We start from the raw sequence: 14459 nt of genomic DNA, 5'->3' as shown, positions 1-14459 counted from the left end.
GCCTCTATGCGCATGCGCATTGACTCGTGCTAGCCGGGATTGAGTTCTGCGCGGGGAAGCTGGGCGAGCCGGTGGCGGTGCTTCGCTGGGCGGCTGCAGCTCCACGTGCTCCTGGCGGCCGGTTGGGACCGTTGGCGGGGTCGGCTGAGAGGTGAGAGTTGCTTGGAGCCCGGGGCCTGGAGGGAGGGCGATGGCGGCATGGCCGCCTTCCTTGAGGACTCGCTCGCGGGCAAAATCTGGAGTTCTGAGCTGGAGACGTTGCATCCCGGTTTTTAGTCCGGCCCGATGGCATGGTTAGTCCTCACCTCACAGGGCTTTAGACTTGCTGGCTGATGGGGAGAGGGCTTTTCTCTGAATCTCGAGAACTAGGTCCGGAGAAAGGGTCTGAGGGCTCCTTGAGCTTAGAGGACCAAAGACCTAACTAAGTGCCTGCGAATCCCCAAATAGTGATCTAGATACAAGCTATTTAGCCCAGTGGTACCTCCACTCCTGTCCAAAAGGGATACTAGAGGACCTAACTTGGGGTGTGTGTGAATTCTACAAGGGTAAAGACCTTGACGGGAAGTAGTTGCTCGGCAAATGTATTTTCCTGCAGCACCTACCTCCCAGGAGAAAGAAGTAAGAGAGATGATAGGGGTCTGTGAGCCTGTGAGCCTAGCTTCTGGCCATTGAGGCCTAGGGATATGGGGCTTGCTCAAATGGTGGCAAGCGTCTAATGTCTTCATAGTACCTAACAGCTGCAAGTTATTCAGGTGAGGCTGTGGTGAGGAGACTTGAACTGCCTTCCTCAAGGCAGGGGAATGGCTTGGATTATTTGAGCTTCAGTAGAAACATATGTCCCACTCATGGTCTTACCCCGGGTCCTAAGAGGGTGGAGATATGTGCGTGGCTTTCCTCTTTCAGTGCACCTGTGATTTCTACTAATTCTGGAAGGGGCTTGTGTCTAGGTATAGTGGGTGGACTCCCTATTTCAGAGATGGGGAGGACTTGAAGTTTAAAGGGAGCATTTACCAGTCTGGCCTTTAAGATATGCTGTTTGGGGGGCAAATGTAGTCATCATGTGTGCATGAGTTGAAAAAGGGATAGTCCAGTCTGTAAAGTGCTTGACAGACAAGCATGAGGACCTGAATTTTCATGCTCAGAACCCAGGTTAAAGAGCAAGGTGTGGCGACGGATCCCTGTGGCTCACTAGTCAGCTCGCCTGGTCTAATCAGCAAGCCTCCCAACTCCCAGTGAGAGAGAGACAAGGTAGGGGACTGCAGACATGGCTTGGTGATTAAAGTATTTGCTGCTCTTCCAGGAGACCTGAGTTCAATTCCCAGCACCCAAAATCTAAGAGATCTGTATTAGGGTTCTCTAGAGTCACAGAACTTATGGAACATCTATATATTAAGGGAACTTATTGTAATGACTTACAGTTTATAGTCCATCTAACCCAACAGTGCACAACTAACTGTGAATGGGAAGTCCAAGAGTCTAGTAGTTTCTCAGTCCCACACAGCTATGTGTTTCAGCTGTTCTTCTGTAAGCCGGAATCCTGAAGAAGTAGGTTTCAACATATGTGCTGGCAAGTAAGTACAAGCAGGCGGAAAAGAGTGAGCCTTCCTTCTTCCAATGTTCTTATGTGAGCCTCCAGCTGGTGTGGCCCAGATGAAAGGTGTGAACCATCACACCTGGATTTGGAACTTGCTCTGTCCCAGTCTGGACTTGAACTCAAGTTCTGCTTGCCTCGGTCTCCTGGGTTTAAAGGCGTGTACTACCTTGCCTGGGCCTGAGCTTTCCGTGGCCACTATGCCTCAATATATCCATGTTAAGATCCAGGTTAGAAACCTGTATCTTTCAGCTTCAAGATCTGCATCATAGGTGTGCCCTCCATTTCTGGATTGTAATTCATTCCAGATATAGTCAAGTTGATAACCAGGAATAGTCATCACAAGATCTGACGCTGCTTTCTGACCTGTATGAGTACTGGGCACATACCTAGAGGCAAGGTGCTTATAAACATAATAAAATAAATCTTTAGAAAAGAGAAGAAGGTGGGCGGGGCGACTCCTGATTTTGACCTCTGGCCTCCCCAGATTGCTCTTGGTTTTAGTGTTTATCACAGTAATGTGAAGCTAACAGGATGTTGCTGTCTTCGCTTAGCCCAGGATTCTGTTTCATAGCATGTGGCCTTCACACTTCTGATTCTCCTAAGCCTGGACTAAGACTTGGACCCTGCTGGGTGGTCAGTTGAGCTGGCTTTCTGTTCTTTGTAGTCTGCACTGCGTACTTCTCACGAATGGAAGGTGTTTTCTCCAGGTGGATATGCTGCTAAGGTGACTCTGGGCTCCCTCCCTCCCTTCATCTGAATAATCTCCTTACAAATCTTATCTCATTAGCCAGCAGGTGGGCACACTGATTCCCTTCTCATACCCAATAAATAGGTAGAAAACCAGTTGAGCATGGCTCCAGTCTTGATTCCAACCTTCTCCTGAGTTGCTGTTCACACTGTGCCATGACCATGGGGACCTGTTTTTCATAGATGCTGCCAGCATTTTTTTAATTTTATTTTTTATTTATTTATTTATTTATTTTTTTGCCATATCACTTCTGTCACTTGCTGTATCTTGTTTCCAGTGTCCTTCTTGGACTTTAATTCTGATCTTTCCCAGCGACACACCCGTGGATCCCAAGGTTTATCCAAGCCCACCCTCTCCTCTCGAGCTTGACCAGAAACAGCAGTCCTCAGTAACAGAGGTTGAAAAGCTCCAAACTATCTCTAAGTTAGCAGGGTGTTTTCTCCATTGTCCTTATTGCAGAAGCGCTTCCTGGTTTTTCAGTGGACCCTTTAGCTAGTCATAACAGCTGTTGCCTATGCTACCACAGTAGGCCATTTCTTGGTATCCAATTAGTTGTCTTTCCTCTTGTTCTTACATCGATGTGTCAGGATGTCCAGACTGGTGGCAGTAGGCTCTTGTTCTCGCTGTGCAGCAGAACTGCTGACCTTGCTGCCCGACATTTATTTACCTCCATCTGCCTTGTGCAAAATGACAATCAGTGTCTCAGAAGCCAGGCTGTGGTGAACATTAAGCATGGTCCCAGCTCCCTGAAGTGTGACCCATGTCTTTAAAAAAACAGGGTAGACAGCAACGTTTGTCCAGCCTAGAGTGGCCCTGTCTACCCCAGTCTGCCTTTGGTGCCAAACGGTAACTGCCCACATCCTGCCCTTGCTCGTCAGCTCTGTTCACAAGCTGCAGAGGGCAGCACGGGACATTGATGTAGAGGACCTGTGGCTTGTATCTAAGGTGAACCACTGTCCAACAGTGCCTTAAATGTACACAAGGGTGGACATTTCCATCGAGGACTCAATGGAAGAAAACCACCCCGATCTTGCTTTGGTTTGTTATGGCCTCACTGTCGTGTGTCAGAGGGGGAATGATGATTTATGCTTGAATTCACTGGAAACTAAGCACAGCCCGTTAGTGCTGAGTTCCTACATGAAGTAGAGAAGCAAGTCCTATGTGCTTACTTAACTCTTAACCTTCATTCCATTCTGAGAAAAAGGGTTGTGGGCTAAGCAGCTGTTAGTATTTGGGTTGAATGAACCCTATTTTATAAGAACATGACTGCCTCTTAGAGTCTGATGACTAAAAGGCTATGTAAGCATGGAAAGTTACCATGGTATTTGTAACACTTTAGGCATCTGTTAGCAGAGTATAGTAGCATGCATGCAACAGGGTGTGTGCATGTGCGTGTGTGTGTGTGTGTGTATGCACGCACGCTTGGGGAGGCTGGCACACCTGGGTTTGGCAGCTCCTGTGATAGGTAAAGCCCTAATGAAACATGTTTGTTGGTCCTTGTCCACTGAGGCCAAGGGGATGTGTTCATTTTAATACCTGCGACTCCATTGTGCTTGTAGGAATCATGTTTATTCTCAATTGAAACTGTTCTTTAGCTTTTTCTTGCTAAGCTCTGCTGCTTGTCCCTTGGTTTGTTGCTGTGCTCAGTGACAATCTGTAGAGCACACCTGCACGGTGGGACTGGCTACCGCTTGGATTGATTTCATACATTTTAGCAGGAGGAGGAGTGCTTGGGGGCACTGGGGAAAGCTTTATTGGTGTTGCCAGTCTTCGAGGTTTAAATCCTCTTCTACACTCTCCTGGGCAGGTTCTTTATCTCTGTGCCTCTGTGGCCTCATAGAAATGTTGAGCCATGTCCTTCCCGAGTAAGCTTGTTGTGAGGGCTTCGTTGGTTAGCACCAGAGCACATTGCTGTCTTGTGCTGAGAACTCTGCTGGGTTTTCTGCCGTTGGTATAGTATGCTACTTCTCAGAAATTACTGATAAGCTTTGAGCTTGCTCTCTTATTGTGGAATTCACTTATTGGGAGGAGTTTCAGCGTATTATAATCATCTTTATCTTGTTTTCTAGGGCAAGAGTTCAAACCTGTATCAGAAAATATTTAATCATTTAACCAAAAATGGTATTTTTTACATGCAATGCATGTGGTGAATCCGTGAAGAAAATACAGGTGGAAAAGCACGTGTCTATTTGCAGAAACTGTGAATGTCTTTCTTGCATTGACTGTGGGAAAGATTTCTGGTAAGTTCTGATAATTACTAAAGATCCAGGTATAGACCCCACAAAGCTTGGGGGGAATACTGGAGCAGAGTGAAAGCAGACACTAAGAAGGAAACTGATAAAATAATTTAAGTCTTCTTTTCCTTTCCCAGCCCTGGCTCCCAGATTTGTGACTGAGACTAATAATTTATTATTACATGCCTAGGCCATAAGCTTTGACTCATTCCCTGACTAGCTCGTAACATATTTAACCCATTCAAACTATTCTGTGTCTGTCATTGAAAAACCTCATGGTCTGTTGACAAAACTTCAGGAAGTGCCTTTAATTTTAAGAACTTGTTCAAGAGAAGACCAAAGGGACCATATCCTGTTGGTTAGACAATTTGGGGCTTGCAAAGTGGCAAGGTGGGTTTTAAAGCACTTGCCCTACTAGCTTGACTACCTAAGTTCCACCCCCAGGACTCGGGGTGGACGAGAGCCGACTCCCCAGATTGACCTCCATGTGTGCTCTGTGGCACTGAGCACACACACTTTTGAGGGGCGTATAGTTGAAGGGCGTACGGTTCGGTGGCAGAGCTCTTGCCTGGTGAGCATGGGGCCCTAGGTTCATTCCTAGCACCCTTAATAAAACAATGTTTTTAGAGAAAATGTGGCCATTGAGCATGTACTTCCACTGTTATCCAGTGTGAGGAAGTAAGCGCTCAGGATAGGGGAGGGTGAGCTTAAGTAGGGGGGAAATGGTTAAGAATTAGGTGGCTTGTGCAGTTGGTCAAATGGAAAGTCTTTGAGAGCTGTTAGCATGCTGTCAGCCTAGTGACCAGGCTTGGGTCCCTCTGCAGGGGTGACGACTACAAAAACCATGTGAAATGCATCAGTGAAGATCAGAAATACGGAGGCAAAGGCTATGAAGCCAAAACACACAAAGGTGATGTGAAACAGCAGGCATGGATTCAGGTGAGGCTCTCCCATCCCATTGCTCGTCCCACACCCACTTCCTTCTGGGGGTTCAGCGATAAGTGCGTCACCTGTGCAGACAAGTCCCAGAGGCACACATCTTAGGGTGCAGCAGAAGTGTCGGAACACCTTGAGAAAGATAAAATTGTGCATTTATATCTGGCTCATGCTCTCACAGATCGCTCTCAAAATATTCAAGGGTTCAGAGTGTGTACAGGTTACACCAGTGGTAGAGCTCTTACAGCTTAAGCCATGCCAGTCTGTCACAGCTGAACAAAAGGAACATTTCCACAAACTGAAGAACTTTTCTAGTGAAATTATGTACAAAAGCAGCAAACTCTGGTTTGCAACAAGGAAAGATGGGTGGACAGATGTCACCTTTGTGCAGACTGCGTTCTCCTGAGAATAGATTAGTAGTTCCCCCACAGAATGGCACAGCGCGAGTGTGAAGTTGGGGTGGTGGCTCTCCCTGAAGGTACCTGCTACTGGCATGACCCTCATGAGGGACTTGCAGTAGCTGCCTGGTTGAGTACCACTTGAGAAGCTGCTGAAACCTCTGTCTGTAATATGTCTGCAATACTGGCAAGGTGGCTCAGCTAGGATGCAGGTGCTCTGACCTCCACACAAATACCCCGCCCCCTTCCCCACGGAGCCATCTTGTTGACCTTTACTTAATATTGTCTATCTGTCGTGTGTAAGAAACCATTACCAAACTATAAGGTTCTTCCTTCTCCAAGGTTTTAATAGTTTTACATCTTTAAATGTAGATCCTTGATTCATTTTGAGGTGTTTTTTATAACATACGGTACGGTAAGCATCCGATTTTCCTGTGAGGATCCACTATTCCTGGCATCATTTGTTGAAAAGTGGGTCTATTCTTCCATGGACTATTCTTGACATCCTGTCTTATCCCTGCATTTTCTGTTCTTTTCCAGAGCTTTGTAGTAAGTTTTGAAATTTAAAAAAACCAAACCTATTATTTTTCAAGATTGTTTTTGTCGTTTGGAGTCCCTCAGGGTTCTATGAATTAAAGCACACATATGCTGGACTTCACCAGGGCTTTCAGGCTGACATGTAAACATCGTCTCAGTCCATGAGGTTAATGCCCTGTTTCATTCTTGGAGCTGTTCAGTGCACAGTCCCTTCACCACTTTGGTTATGGTTCTTTATATTGGGTTACAGATAGAATTCTCCTAATGCTCCCGTCTGAATGTTTTTTATTTATTTATTTTTTTATTTTTCTTGGCGTGCGTGCGTGCGTGCGTGCGTGTGTGCGTGTGTGCGTGTGTGTGTGCGCAGGTTGTGCATTCTGCAGCTCTGCTGAATGAGTTGTTCATTCTAACTGGCTGTCCCATGTAGTGCTGTCTACATGCAAGACCATATTCCCTCAAACACTGCCTGTACATGCATGTACTGATTTTGTTCCTTCTGTTAGGGAGGCTTTGGCTGCCTTTTCTTGCTTAACCTCCTTGGCCTGGACTCCAGTGCTGTGTTGAATAGGAGAAAGTTTGTCATTGTGCATAGATGTACACACAGAATCTTAGTTTAAAGCGTGAGAGCCCTTTGCCATGCCAACCACTTGAGTTTGGCTTCATATAATTTTGCCATTTGTTTGTTTTCTTCTGTCTTAAATAGAAAATTAATGAGTTAATAAAGAAACCCAACGTCAGCCCCAAGGTGCGAGAACTTTTGCAGCAAATTAGTGCTTTTGACAATGTTCCCAGAAAAAAGGCGAAGTTTCAGGTATGTATTTAAATAACTTTCTAAATCATGGTGTGACCATCTGTGACCTGCAGAGGGACAGTGGCTCTTTCTCTTGTGTCCACAGAACTGGATGAGGAACAGCCTGAAAGTGCACAGCGACTCTGTTCTGGAGCAGGTGTGGAACATCTTCTCCGAAGCAGCCAGCAGCGTGAGTCCACCCCACGTTGCCATTGCACTATGGCAGACGACTGGGAATACCGAAACGGGGTGCATGTGTGAGGTCATGACATTTTCAGAGAGGCTCTGTGCTCTCTCCTTGATGGGCAGGAATGAGCTGGGAGCGCCCGGTGTGCAGAGACAGCCATTCACCCCACGTGCTTGACAGTGGGACCTGTTTGTGAAATGACCGGCACAGCAGTCAGGCTAAGTACAGGGGATGGTCCAGGACTCGATGTCTGTCTGACCTGTTTCTGGCCCCTGTGGTGCTTTGTGTGTGCTTGATCATGGTCACATTATTTAGCCTCTGAGCCTCAGCTTCCCAATCTAAAACATCCAGGCTACTATACACTTATTTATTCCTTACTTATTGCAGACCTTAAGTATCAGCAGTGGCTTGACGTCATGAAAGGAATTTAAACAGACTGAAGGCATCATATCTGAGTGGTCTTTCAGCCTAGTGTTGACCCCAGACTCCCTGCATATTGGAGTGTTGTGGTTAGTCAGTCTGAGTCTGCTTCTAAGAACATTTGAACTATTAATCTTCTGTGGTGAAAGCAGTTAGAGAGCCAGAGAAGACTACAGGAGCGGGACTTGGTGTTAGTTTACAGCTGTTCACTTATATCCTGTTTGGGAACTTGGTTCAGCCATTTGAGAAGGAAGGAAGATACTCTGAGTAGCCTTGCCGTCTGAGCATGAGGGGCCTGAGTTTGGGTTCCCAGTGTTCTCATACAAGCTTGGCGTGGTGGTGCTTGTCTGTAACCCAGCAATGAGGAGCAGAGGGGGTGGATCCCAAGGACTTGTTAGCCAGCTGGGAGAGCCTAAATAAAAAGCTCGAGGTTATGTGACAAAAAATAAGGTGGAAAGTGACTAAAAAGACACACCTGGTATAGACCTTTGGCTTCTAGGTCATTTGTTTATCATTTAATTGACATGTATATTTATATATGTGTGTATATATACATATATACACACATATATAAATAACTATTGAAATTATATATAATTTTAAAAGGCTATTTGTATTTTCACAAAAATAGTCAAAGATTTGAAATTGCTTAGTTCAACTGCAGGGTTTTGATTTTTTTTCTTCTAGTTCTTTTGAATTTATGAACTCATTAAAAAAATAGGAAAATAATCAGTCGGCTTCTGCCATGCTCTGACAGCTAAAACCTAGCTGCAGTGAGTAAGGCATAAATAAAGAGTGGATAGCAGCAGGCCCTGTGCCTCTGCCCAGGGACCATCTACAGAGCACATGGGCCTTGGGCTCAGTTTAGCCTTGGGTGGGCAAATCCTCCTGTAAGTGCAAATGTGGCAAGGTCAGGGTTCTTTCTTCTGATGTCCAGCTTCTCTCCGTGTCAGAGTTAGCAGGGGCCATGGATGCAGCCATCATCAGGGTACATGCTGCCCTGGTGCAGCTGAGTGGTGGAAAGAGACAACAGCGGATGAGGGGCTACACACAGCAGGTCTAAGAAGAGCAGAGGCGGTGGGCAGAGAGGAAAGGGGTGTGGTGTTCCTCTGGGGAATGGTTTATCAAGCATCACTCAGGAGCAGGGAATGGAGTTGCTGTGTGCCTTCCTCCTGCAGCCATGAGCTGCCTGGACACCAGTTGGAGACTGGGTGTGAGCTTAGTAGAAGGGGAGTTGAAGGCTCTGGCACTCAGTGCTCGTGCACTACTGTTGGGGCACTGAACATCTCCAAAGACCCATGTGTTGAAGGCTCATCATTAGCTCTGGCACTGTTGGGAGGTGTAGAGGGTTTTGCAAGTGGGCCCTGGTCGGATGAAGTTAGGACATTGAGGACATGACTTTAGGGGGTGCTGAGATCTCAGCCCCTACCTTGTTCTCTTTGTGTCTCATTTGTTAGCCATGTGTCAGCTGTGCATGGAGGTTGCACATGCTGTGTCCTGGCAGGTGACTCATCCACACACAGTAGTCACACATGCTGTCCTATAGCTGGAGCAGTAGCCCCCAAGTTCCTTCTAGCCCAACTCTGCAGACACACAGCTCCCTGACTTAGCCCATACCTGACTGCTCTTCCTTATCCAGATAAAGAGTGACAGTGAGCCAAGTCACAGAGTGGCTTCATTTCACCCTTTTGTACCATGAAACACGTTCCAGAATGGGATCTGAGAGAGGGAAGGGGTATTTTTTGTTCAATTTGTATTTGTATTGCTAAATTTTGTCTGCTGGGTATTATAAACAGTATGGTGTGAACAGTAGACCTGGCCAGACTGGGTCCTTAGATGATTCCTGTTTTACTTCATAAGGAGCAAGATCAGCAGCCACCCAGCCACATGGCAAAGCCAAATACAGAGGTCCCCACTAAGGTTCCATCCACAAAAACAAATGGCACCACAGAGGAGCAAACAGAGGCAAAGAAGAATAAAAGAGAAAGGAAGGAAGAACGACAGAAGAGCAGGAAGAAAGAGAAGAAAGAGCTGAAGTTAGAAAACCACCAGGAAAATCTGAAGGGCCAGAAGCCAAAGAAGCGCAAAAAGGGCCAGGAGGCCGGACATGAGGCTGGTGGGGAGGATGCCGCGGAGGCCAACGGCGCCCCAGAGAAGAAGAGAGCCCGGGATGCACAGGCTTCTGAAGAGGGAGCAGACAGAAATGGGGGCCCCGCGGAGGATGCTGATGAGGGGCCGACCAAGACAGCAGCAGGAAAACGGAAGCGGCAAAAGCACTCAGAAGGTGTGTGTCGGCCTGTGCATTGGGTTTGCAGCGGGGCTGTCGGGGGGAGTGTTAGGCCTCCCTTATGGACCAAGTAAGAAGAGCAGAAGCTCTGGGGACCCAGCCGGCCTCACCTCTCAGCCTTCAGTTAGGAAGCATGGTACCAGAATCTGCAGAGTGAGGTGCAGGAGGAGCTGCTGCTGATGCCAAGTTAGACTTTATGAGTGCTAGCATCTAACCCTCTTTGCTTCTGTGACAGTTGAGTCTGATAACAAGAAAAAAAAGATGAAGTTGCCAGGGCAGCCTGAAGAGGGAGAGCCTGAGGACCATGAGGCTCCATCAAAAGGTACCACTGCCTGTGTTTGCTCCGAGTGGGTAGGGAAGGGATGCTCCTTGCCAGAGGTGGGTCAGGCACTTCCTTGCAGGGTCATGCCCATCAGAGGCCCAGCTAAGAATATTGAAGTTAATCCAATATTCCAGGCCTGTATGTTGGTGCCTCAATCCTCTCTTAGGAAGGGGGGGGGATCTTGATTAAAAATACATAGATGCTGGCTAGCATTTCGCTACTGTGACAAATATCTGAGATGATCAAACTATAAAATCAGTTTTGGCTCACGGTCACTAGGCCCTGTTGATTTGGGGTCTGTGGTAGAGTCCTATTACTCAAAAGGCCAGGAAGGGAAAGAGAAGAGGCTCAGGTCCCACATCCTCTTAAAGATGACATCTGCTAGTGCTGTCTTTACGAGGTTCTTCTGTACTTCTCTGCCACCGAGCTGGGTCTCAGCCTTGAGGGGCACCCAGATCCAGACCATAGCAGTATATTGCCCTTGGAATTGGCAGTGAATTCAGTGAGGTTTTCCAAGCTTCTTCCCTTTCCCATCTGACTTGTCCGATTCTTATCCTGTAGACATGTCCTGAGGTCCAGGCAGTTGTCAATGTCCCCTCCTCTGTCTCTGGGTCTGTTCCTAGGATCTCCTTACAGGAAGCTCCATAGCCACCTCCCAATCTGTAACCTTCCGTGTATATGCTGTCAGAATCCAAGACCTTCTCTTAAATACCGCCTCTCACACAGAGTCCCTGCATCGTGATACTGCGAGTTCTGTTTGTTGTCAAGCGACAGTAGGGAGCCAAGATGGGAGTTACAGCCATAGATGAAGGCTCAGTGACTGTCCAGGTTCAGTCAGATCTCTTGAAGCCTCTCTCCAACTTTGTAGTTCAAAGGATTGTTGTTTCTTTTCTTGGCCTTTTGTCCCTTTTCTGGTTGGATCTGGGTTTTTTTTTTTTTTCCTTCTCACTATTGTGATTTAAGACTTGTTTATGTATCATATTTGTGTGTTATACATACATTTTTGTTTTGTTTTCAAGACAGGGGTTTCTCTGTATCCCTGGCTGCCCCGGGCTCTGTAGACCAGACTGACTTTGCACTCTGCCTCCTTAGTTCTAGGATTAAAGATGTGCACCACCGCACCCGGCCACTTGCTCCCACTAAGGCTTGACCTGGGTCTCGCCCGTGCTAAACAAACAGTCTGTTACTGAGCTTCATCCATAACCTTTTTTATTATCTTGGAACAGAAACATCACTAAGGTTGTCTGGGCTAGCCTTGACCTTATTTTATACCCCAGACTAGCCTTGATCCTCCTACCTAGCATCCGGGTAGTTGGGACTACAGGCCTGTGCTCACAGCCTACTTCCTGCTTACCTGATTTTCCCTCCAGACCTTAAGGTAGTAGGTATTCCTGCTGCCAGGCAAATGTGAAGGAAGTCCAAGTTCCCTGCTCCTTGTCACTGCCAGGCTGAGTGACAAGGCAAGTCTCCTTGTGGACTGCTGTCACCACAGCAGGACAGCTTCTTACTCATTACCCACAGTCCCTGCCGCAGCCTTTGGAAGGCATTCGACCTTAGCCAGCAATGGTCCATGGTTAACACAGGCTGTGGCACTAGCCTGGAGGTAATGGTTGTGCTGTCAGTGTTGGTGACTGGCTAGACATCCCCTTTCTTAGCTCCTTTGCTGAATGCAAGTGTGTACCTGTTGGCCTTCCAGGTCACTGGCTTTCTCTGCTCTAAATCTAGACTATGAAATGAAGAGCCTGTCCCATGGAAAGTCCTGTGGCACTGCCCATCTGTCTCTCACCACCTTCCCACATTGTCCTGGGTTTGGGGAGCCTGGTGAGTTTAGAGTTGGGCCTTGCAGGAAAACCAGGGACAGGCTTAGCTGCTCAGGTGCACCTTCTATGCCCCACGATCTCTGCATGCCCAGTCAGTATGTCTGTTGCACCTTCTTCCCTGAGGCTGTCCCAACTGTGATGCTTATGAAAGCCTTCTCTCCTCTTGAACATAGACTTTGGTGCGTGGAAGCTCCCATTATTGGGCTAGTGAGTTACTGAGCTAGTGAAGGACTTAGGATCTTGTTCATGGGAAAGTTGTGTCATTTCCTAGGAAGCAGAACACTAGGCAGACAGTTTTCTTTGCCTTTGGGATGACAAGACAAATGAAACTTGGCCTTATGCATCCATCTTTCTTCTTACTGTAGGTAAATTCAACTGGAAGGGGACCATTAAAGCTGTTCTGAAACAGGCTCCAGACAACGAGATATCAGTCAAGAAGTTAAAGAAAAAGGTATATCCTGCAGCCAAATCAGGCATGGAGCAGCTGAGGAGGGGTGATTTATATGTATGTGTTGTTTAACCTGCCACACTGAGAGAGACAGACATTCCCAGAGCTGCTCACATGGCCCCTTAGGGGTGTGCAGCTGGAACCAGCCCATCCTGCTGCCAAGCCAGGGTGGCTTTCCTACCCTGGACCTGACGAAAGACTGTTCCCTACACTTGGCTGTACTGGAAATGGTCGGAGGGTACTCTTTCCAGGCACTTGGTTCTCCTTTGCTGACGTAAATGGCTACTGATGCTTTTTCCAGAAAGGGTTTATTGCATTTATTTACTCTGTGTGCGTGCGTGCGTGCGTGCGTGCGTGCGTGCGTGCGTGTGTATACATTTCTGTACACACGTGTACACGTGGAGGTCAGAGAACAGCTTGATGAGTCTGTTCTTTCCTTTTATTTTGTGGGCCCTCGGGGCCCTAGGGAATGAACTTGAGTGTTCAGTTTGCAAGGCCCTTCACAGCTGAGCCATCTTGTGAGCCCTTCCCTTTTTGGTGCTGATGCTGTAGCTCTGCGTGACCTGCAGTTGTGTACGCTGAGGCAGCTGCTTATCTTCATGAGCAGCTCACTGTGTGGCCAACATCCGGATGTCTTTTATTCTGTAATGTTGGTCCGCATCTGGGCCTTTTCCGTGCACTTCATCCCCTGACAGGTACATGTGCTCCCCACCTGACGTCTGTTCTTGTTGTAAAGGTTATAGCTCAGTACCATGCGGTGATGAGTGACCATCACACATCGGAGGAGGAGCTCCTGGCCATCTTCAACAAGAAGATCAGCAGGAACCCCACCTTTAAGGTGCTGAAGGACAAAGTTAAGCTTCTGAAGTGAGGGCTCTGTTGCGTCACACTCTACCATCCTATTGGCTACTTTCCTCTCTTTGTAAAATGTGTAATGAATTCTAACAGCCGGAAGATTGCTTCCTGAAACTTTTTAAGTTAAGGAAAAAATATATTTTTGTTAAAACTTTTATGAAAAAATAAAATATATCCTTGTCAAATGTCTGCATCTAGTGTAACAAATTCTTGTACGTTAAGAAAACGCCGAAAACACCGAAGGAAGCTTTAGACTGTATTGTAATGACAAATGAAAGTGAATTTCCCCGTTTGATGAGGTGAGGGTGTTGGCTTAGGCACATCCACCTGTTTGCCTCCAGCCAGACACTTTGCCAGAAGCTTCGGTGCAGACTGAGTGGTGGTGACGGGGATTTTACCTGCAGTGATCCCAGTTTAGGCAGGGGTGACAGTCTGTAGAGGAGGCATCACTGTGACAGGTTAGCAGATGCAGCCAGGTGTCAGGCTGACGTCGGGAAGGGTGGCTGGAAGCACAAGGAATCTGATCTGCACGTCACCCCGACTGACACCCTGTGCCACCTCCTACTGACAGCTGACATTTTGCCCACAAATCCCTTACCTTTAGCAAGAATTATCCCTTGGCCAGTGTCATCATTCACTCATCTTGGGGTAAAAGTAAGATGGAGACCAAAACAAGTGTCCTCCACTTAGCTGCTGGCCTTGTGGTTAGGGACATGCTACTGTGTGGGGATGAGTGGGGTGGTTCTGTGTACTGGCTTGGTCCCTTAGCAGTAACTCCTGGACCTCACCTCCCTCAGCTGGGCAGTTTAGACAGAAAGATCACTTTGGGGTTGGAATGAATGTACTAAGTTCTTACCTCATGCTAGACTTACAGCCCCTTTGG

The 14459-nt window shown here is 47.3% G+C and overlaps 1 protein-coding gene across 4 annotated transcripts; it reads left to right on the top strand.

Moving 5' to 3' along the window:
• The first annotated feature begins 6 nt into the window (after positions 1 to 6).
• On the top strand, positions 7 to 13765 carry Lyar (Ly1 antibody reactive). Of its 4 annotated transcripts, none has more exons than NM_001437128.1 (10): positions 7 to 151; positions 4412 to 4582; positions 5401 to 5515; positions 7151 to 7258; positions 7344 to 7427; positions 9705 to 10128; positions 10367 to 10453; positions 12179 to 12274; positions 12639 to 12724; positions 13458 to 13765. In NM_001437128.1, the coding sequence occupies exons 2-10, from the start codon at positions 4461 to 4463 to the stop codon at positions 13590 to 13592; spliced, it is 1257 nt and encodes a 418-aa protein (NP_001424057.1). In that variant the 5' UTR covers positions 7 to 151; positions 4412 to 4460; the 3' UTR covers positions 13593 to 13765. The 4 variants fall into 4 exon arrangements, with proteins under 4 accessions (NP_001424057.1, NP_001424056.1, NP_001424058.1 ...); NM_001437129.1 differs by having other exon boundaries at positions 128 to 293; NM_001437127.1 differs by lacking the exon at positions 12179 to 12274.
• Positions 13766 to 14459: the final 694 nt, after the last annotated feature.

Source organism: Rattus norvegicus, chromosome 14, assembly GCF_021556685.1.
Source record: "Rattus norvegicus strain SHRSP/BbbUtx chromosome 14, alternate assembly SHRSP_T2T, whole genome shotgun sequence".
NCBI classification, from domain to species: Eukaryota; Metazoa; Chordata; class Mammalia; order Rodentia; family Muridae; genus Rattus; species Rattus norvegicus.
This window is presented reverse-complemented; position numbering and strand designations above follow the sequence as displayed.

What these genes read in the sequence shown, in the direction of transcription:
- Lyar (NM_001437128.1), top strand. Translation starts at nt 4,461, where the DNA reads ATGGTATTTTTTACATGCAATGCATGTGGTGAATCCGTGAAGAAAATA. An exon ending in GAAAAAAGGCGAAGTTTCAG is followed by an intron (nt 7,259 to 7,343) that starts GTATGTATTTAA and finishes TTGTGTCCACAG; the next exon opens with AACTGGATGAGGAACAGCCT. An exon ending in TCAAGAAGTTAAAGAAAAAG is followed by an intron (nt 12,725 to 13,457) that starts GTATATCCTGCA and finishes CTTGTTGTAAAG; the next exon opens with GTTATAGCTCAGTACCATGC.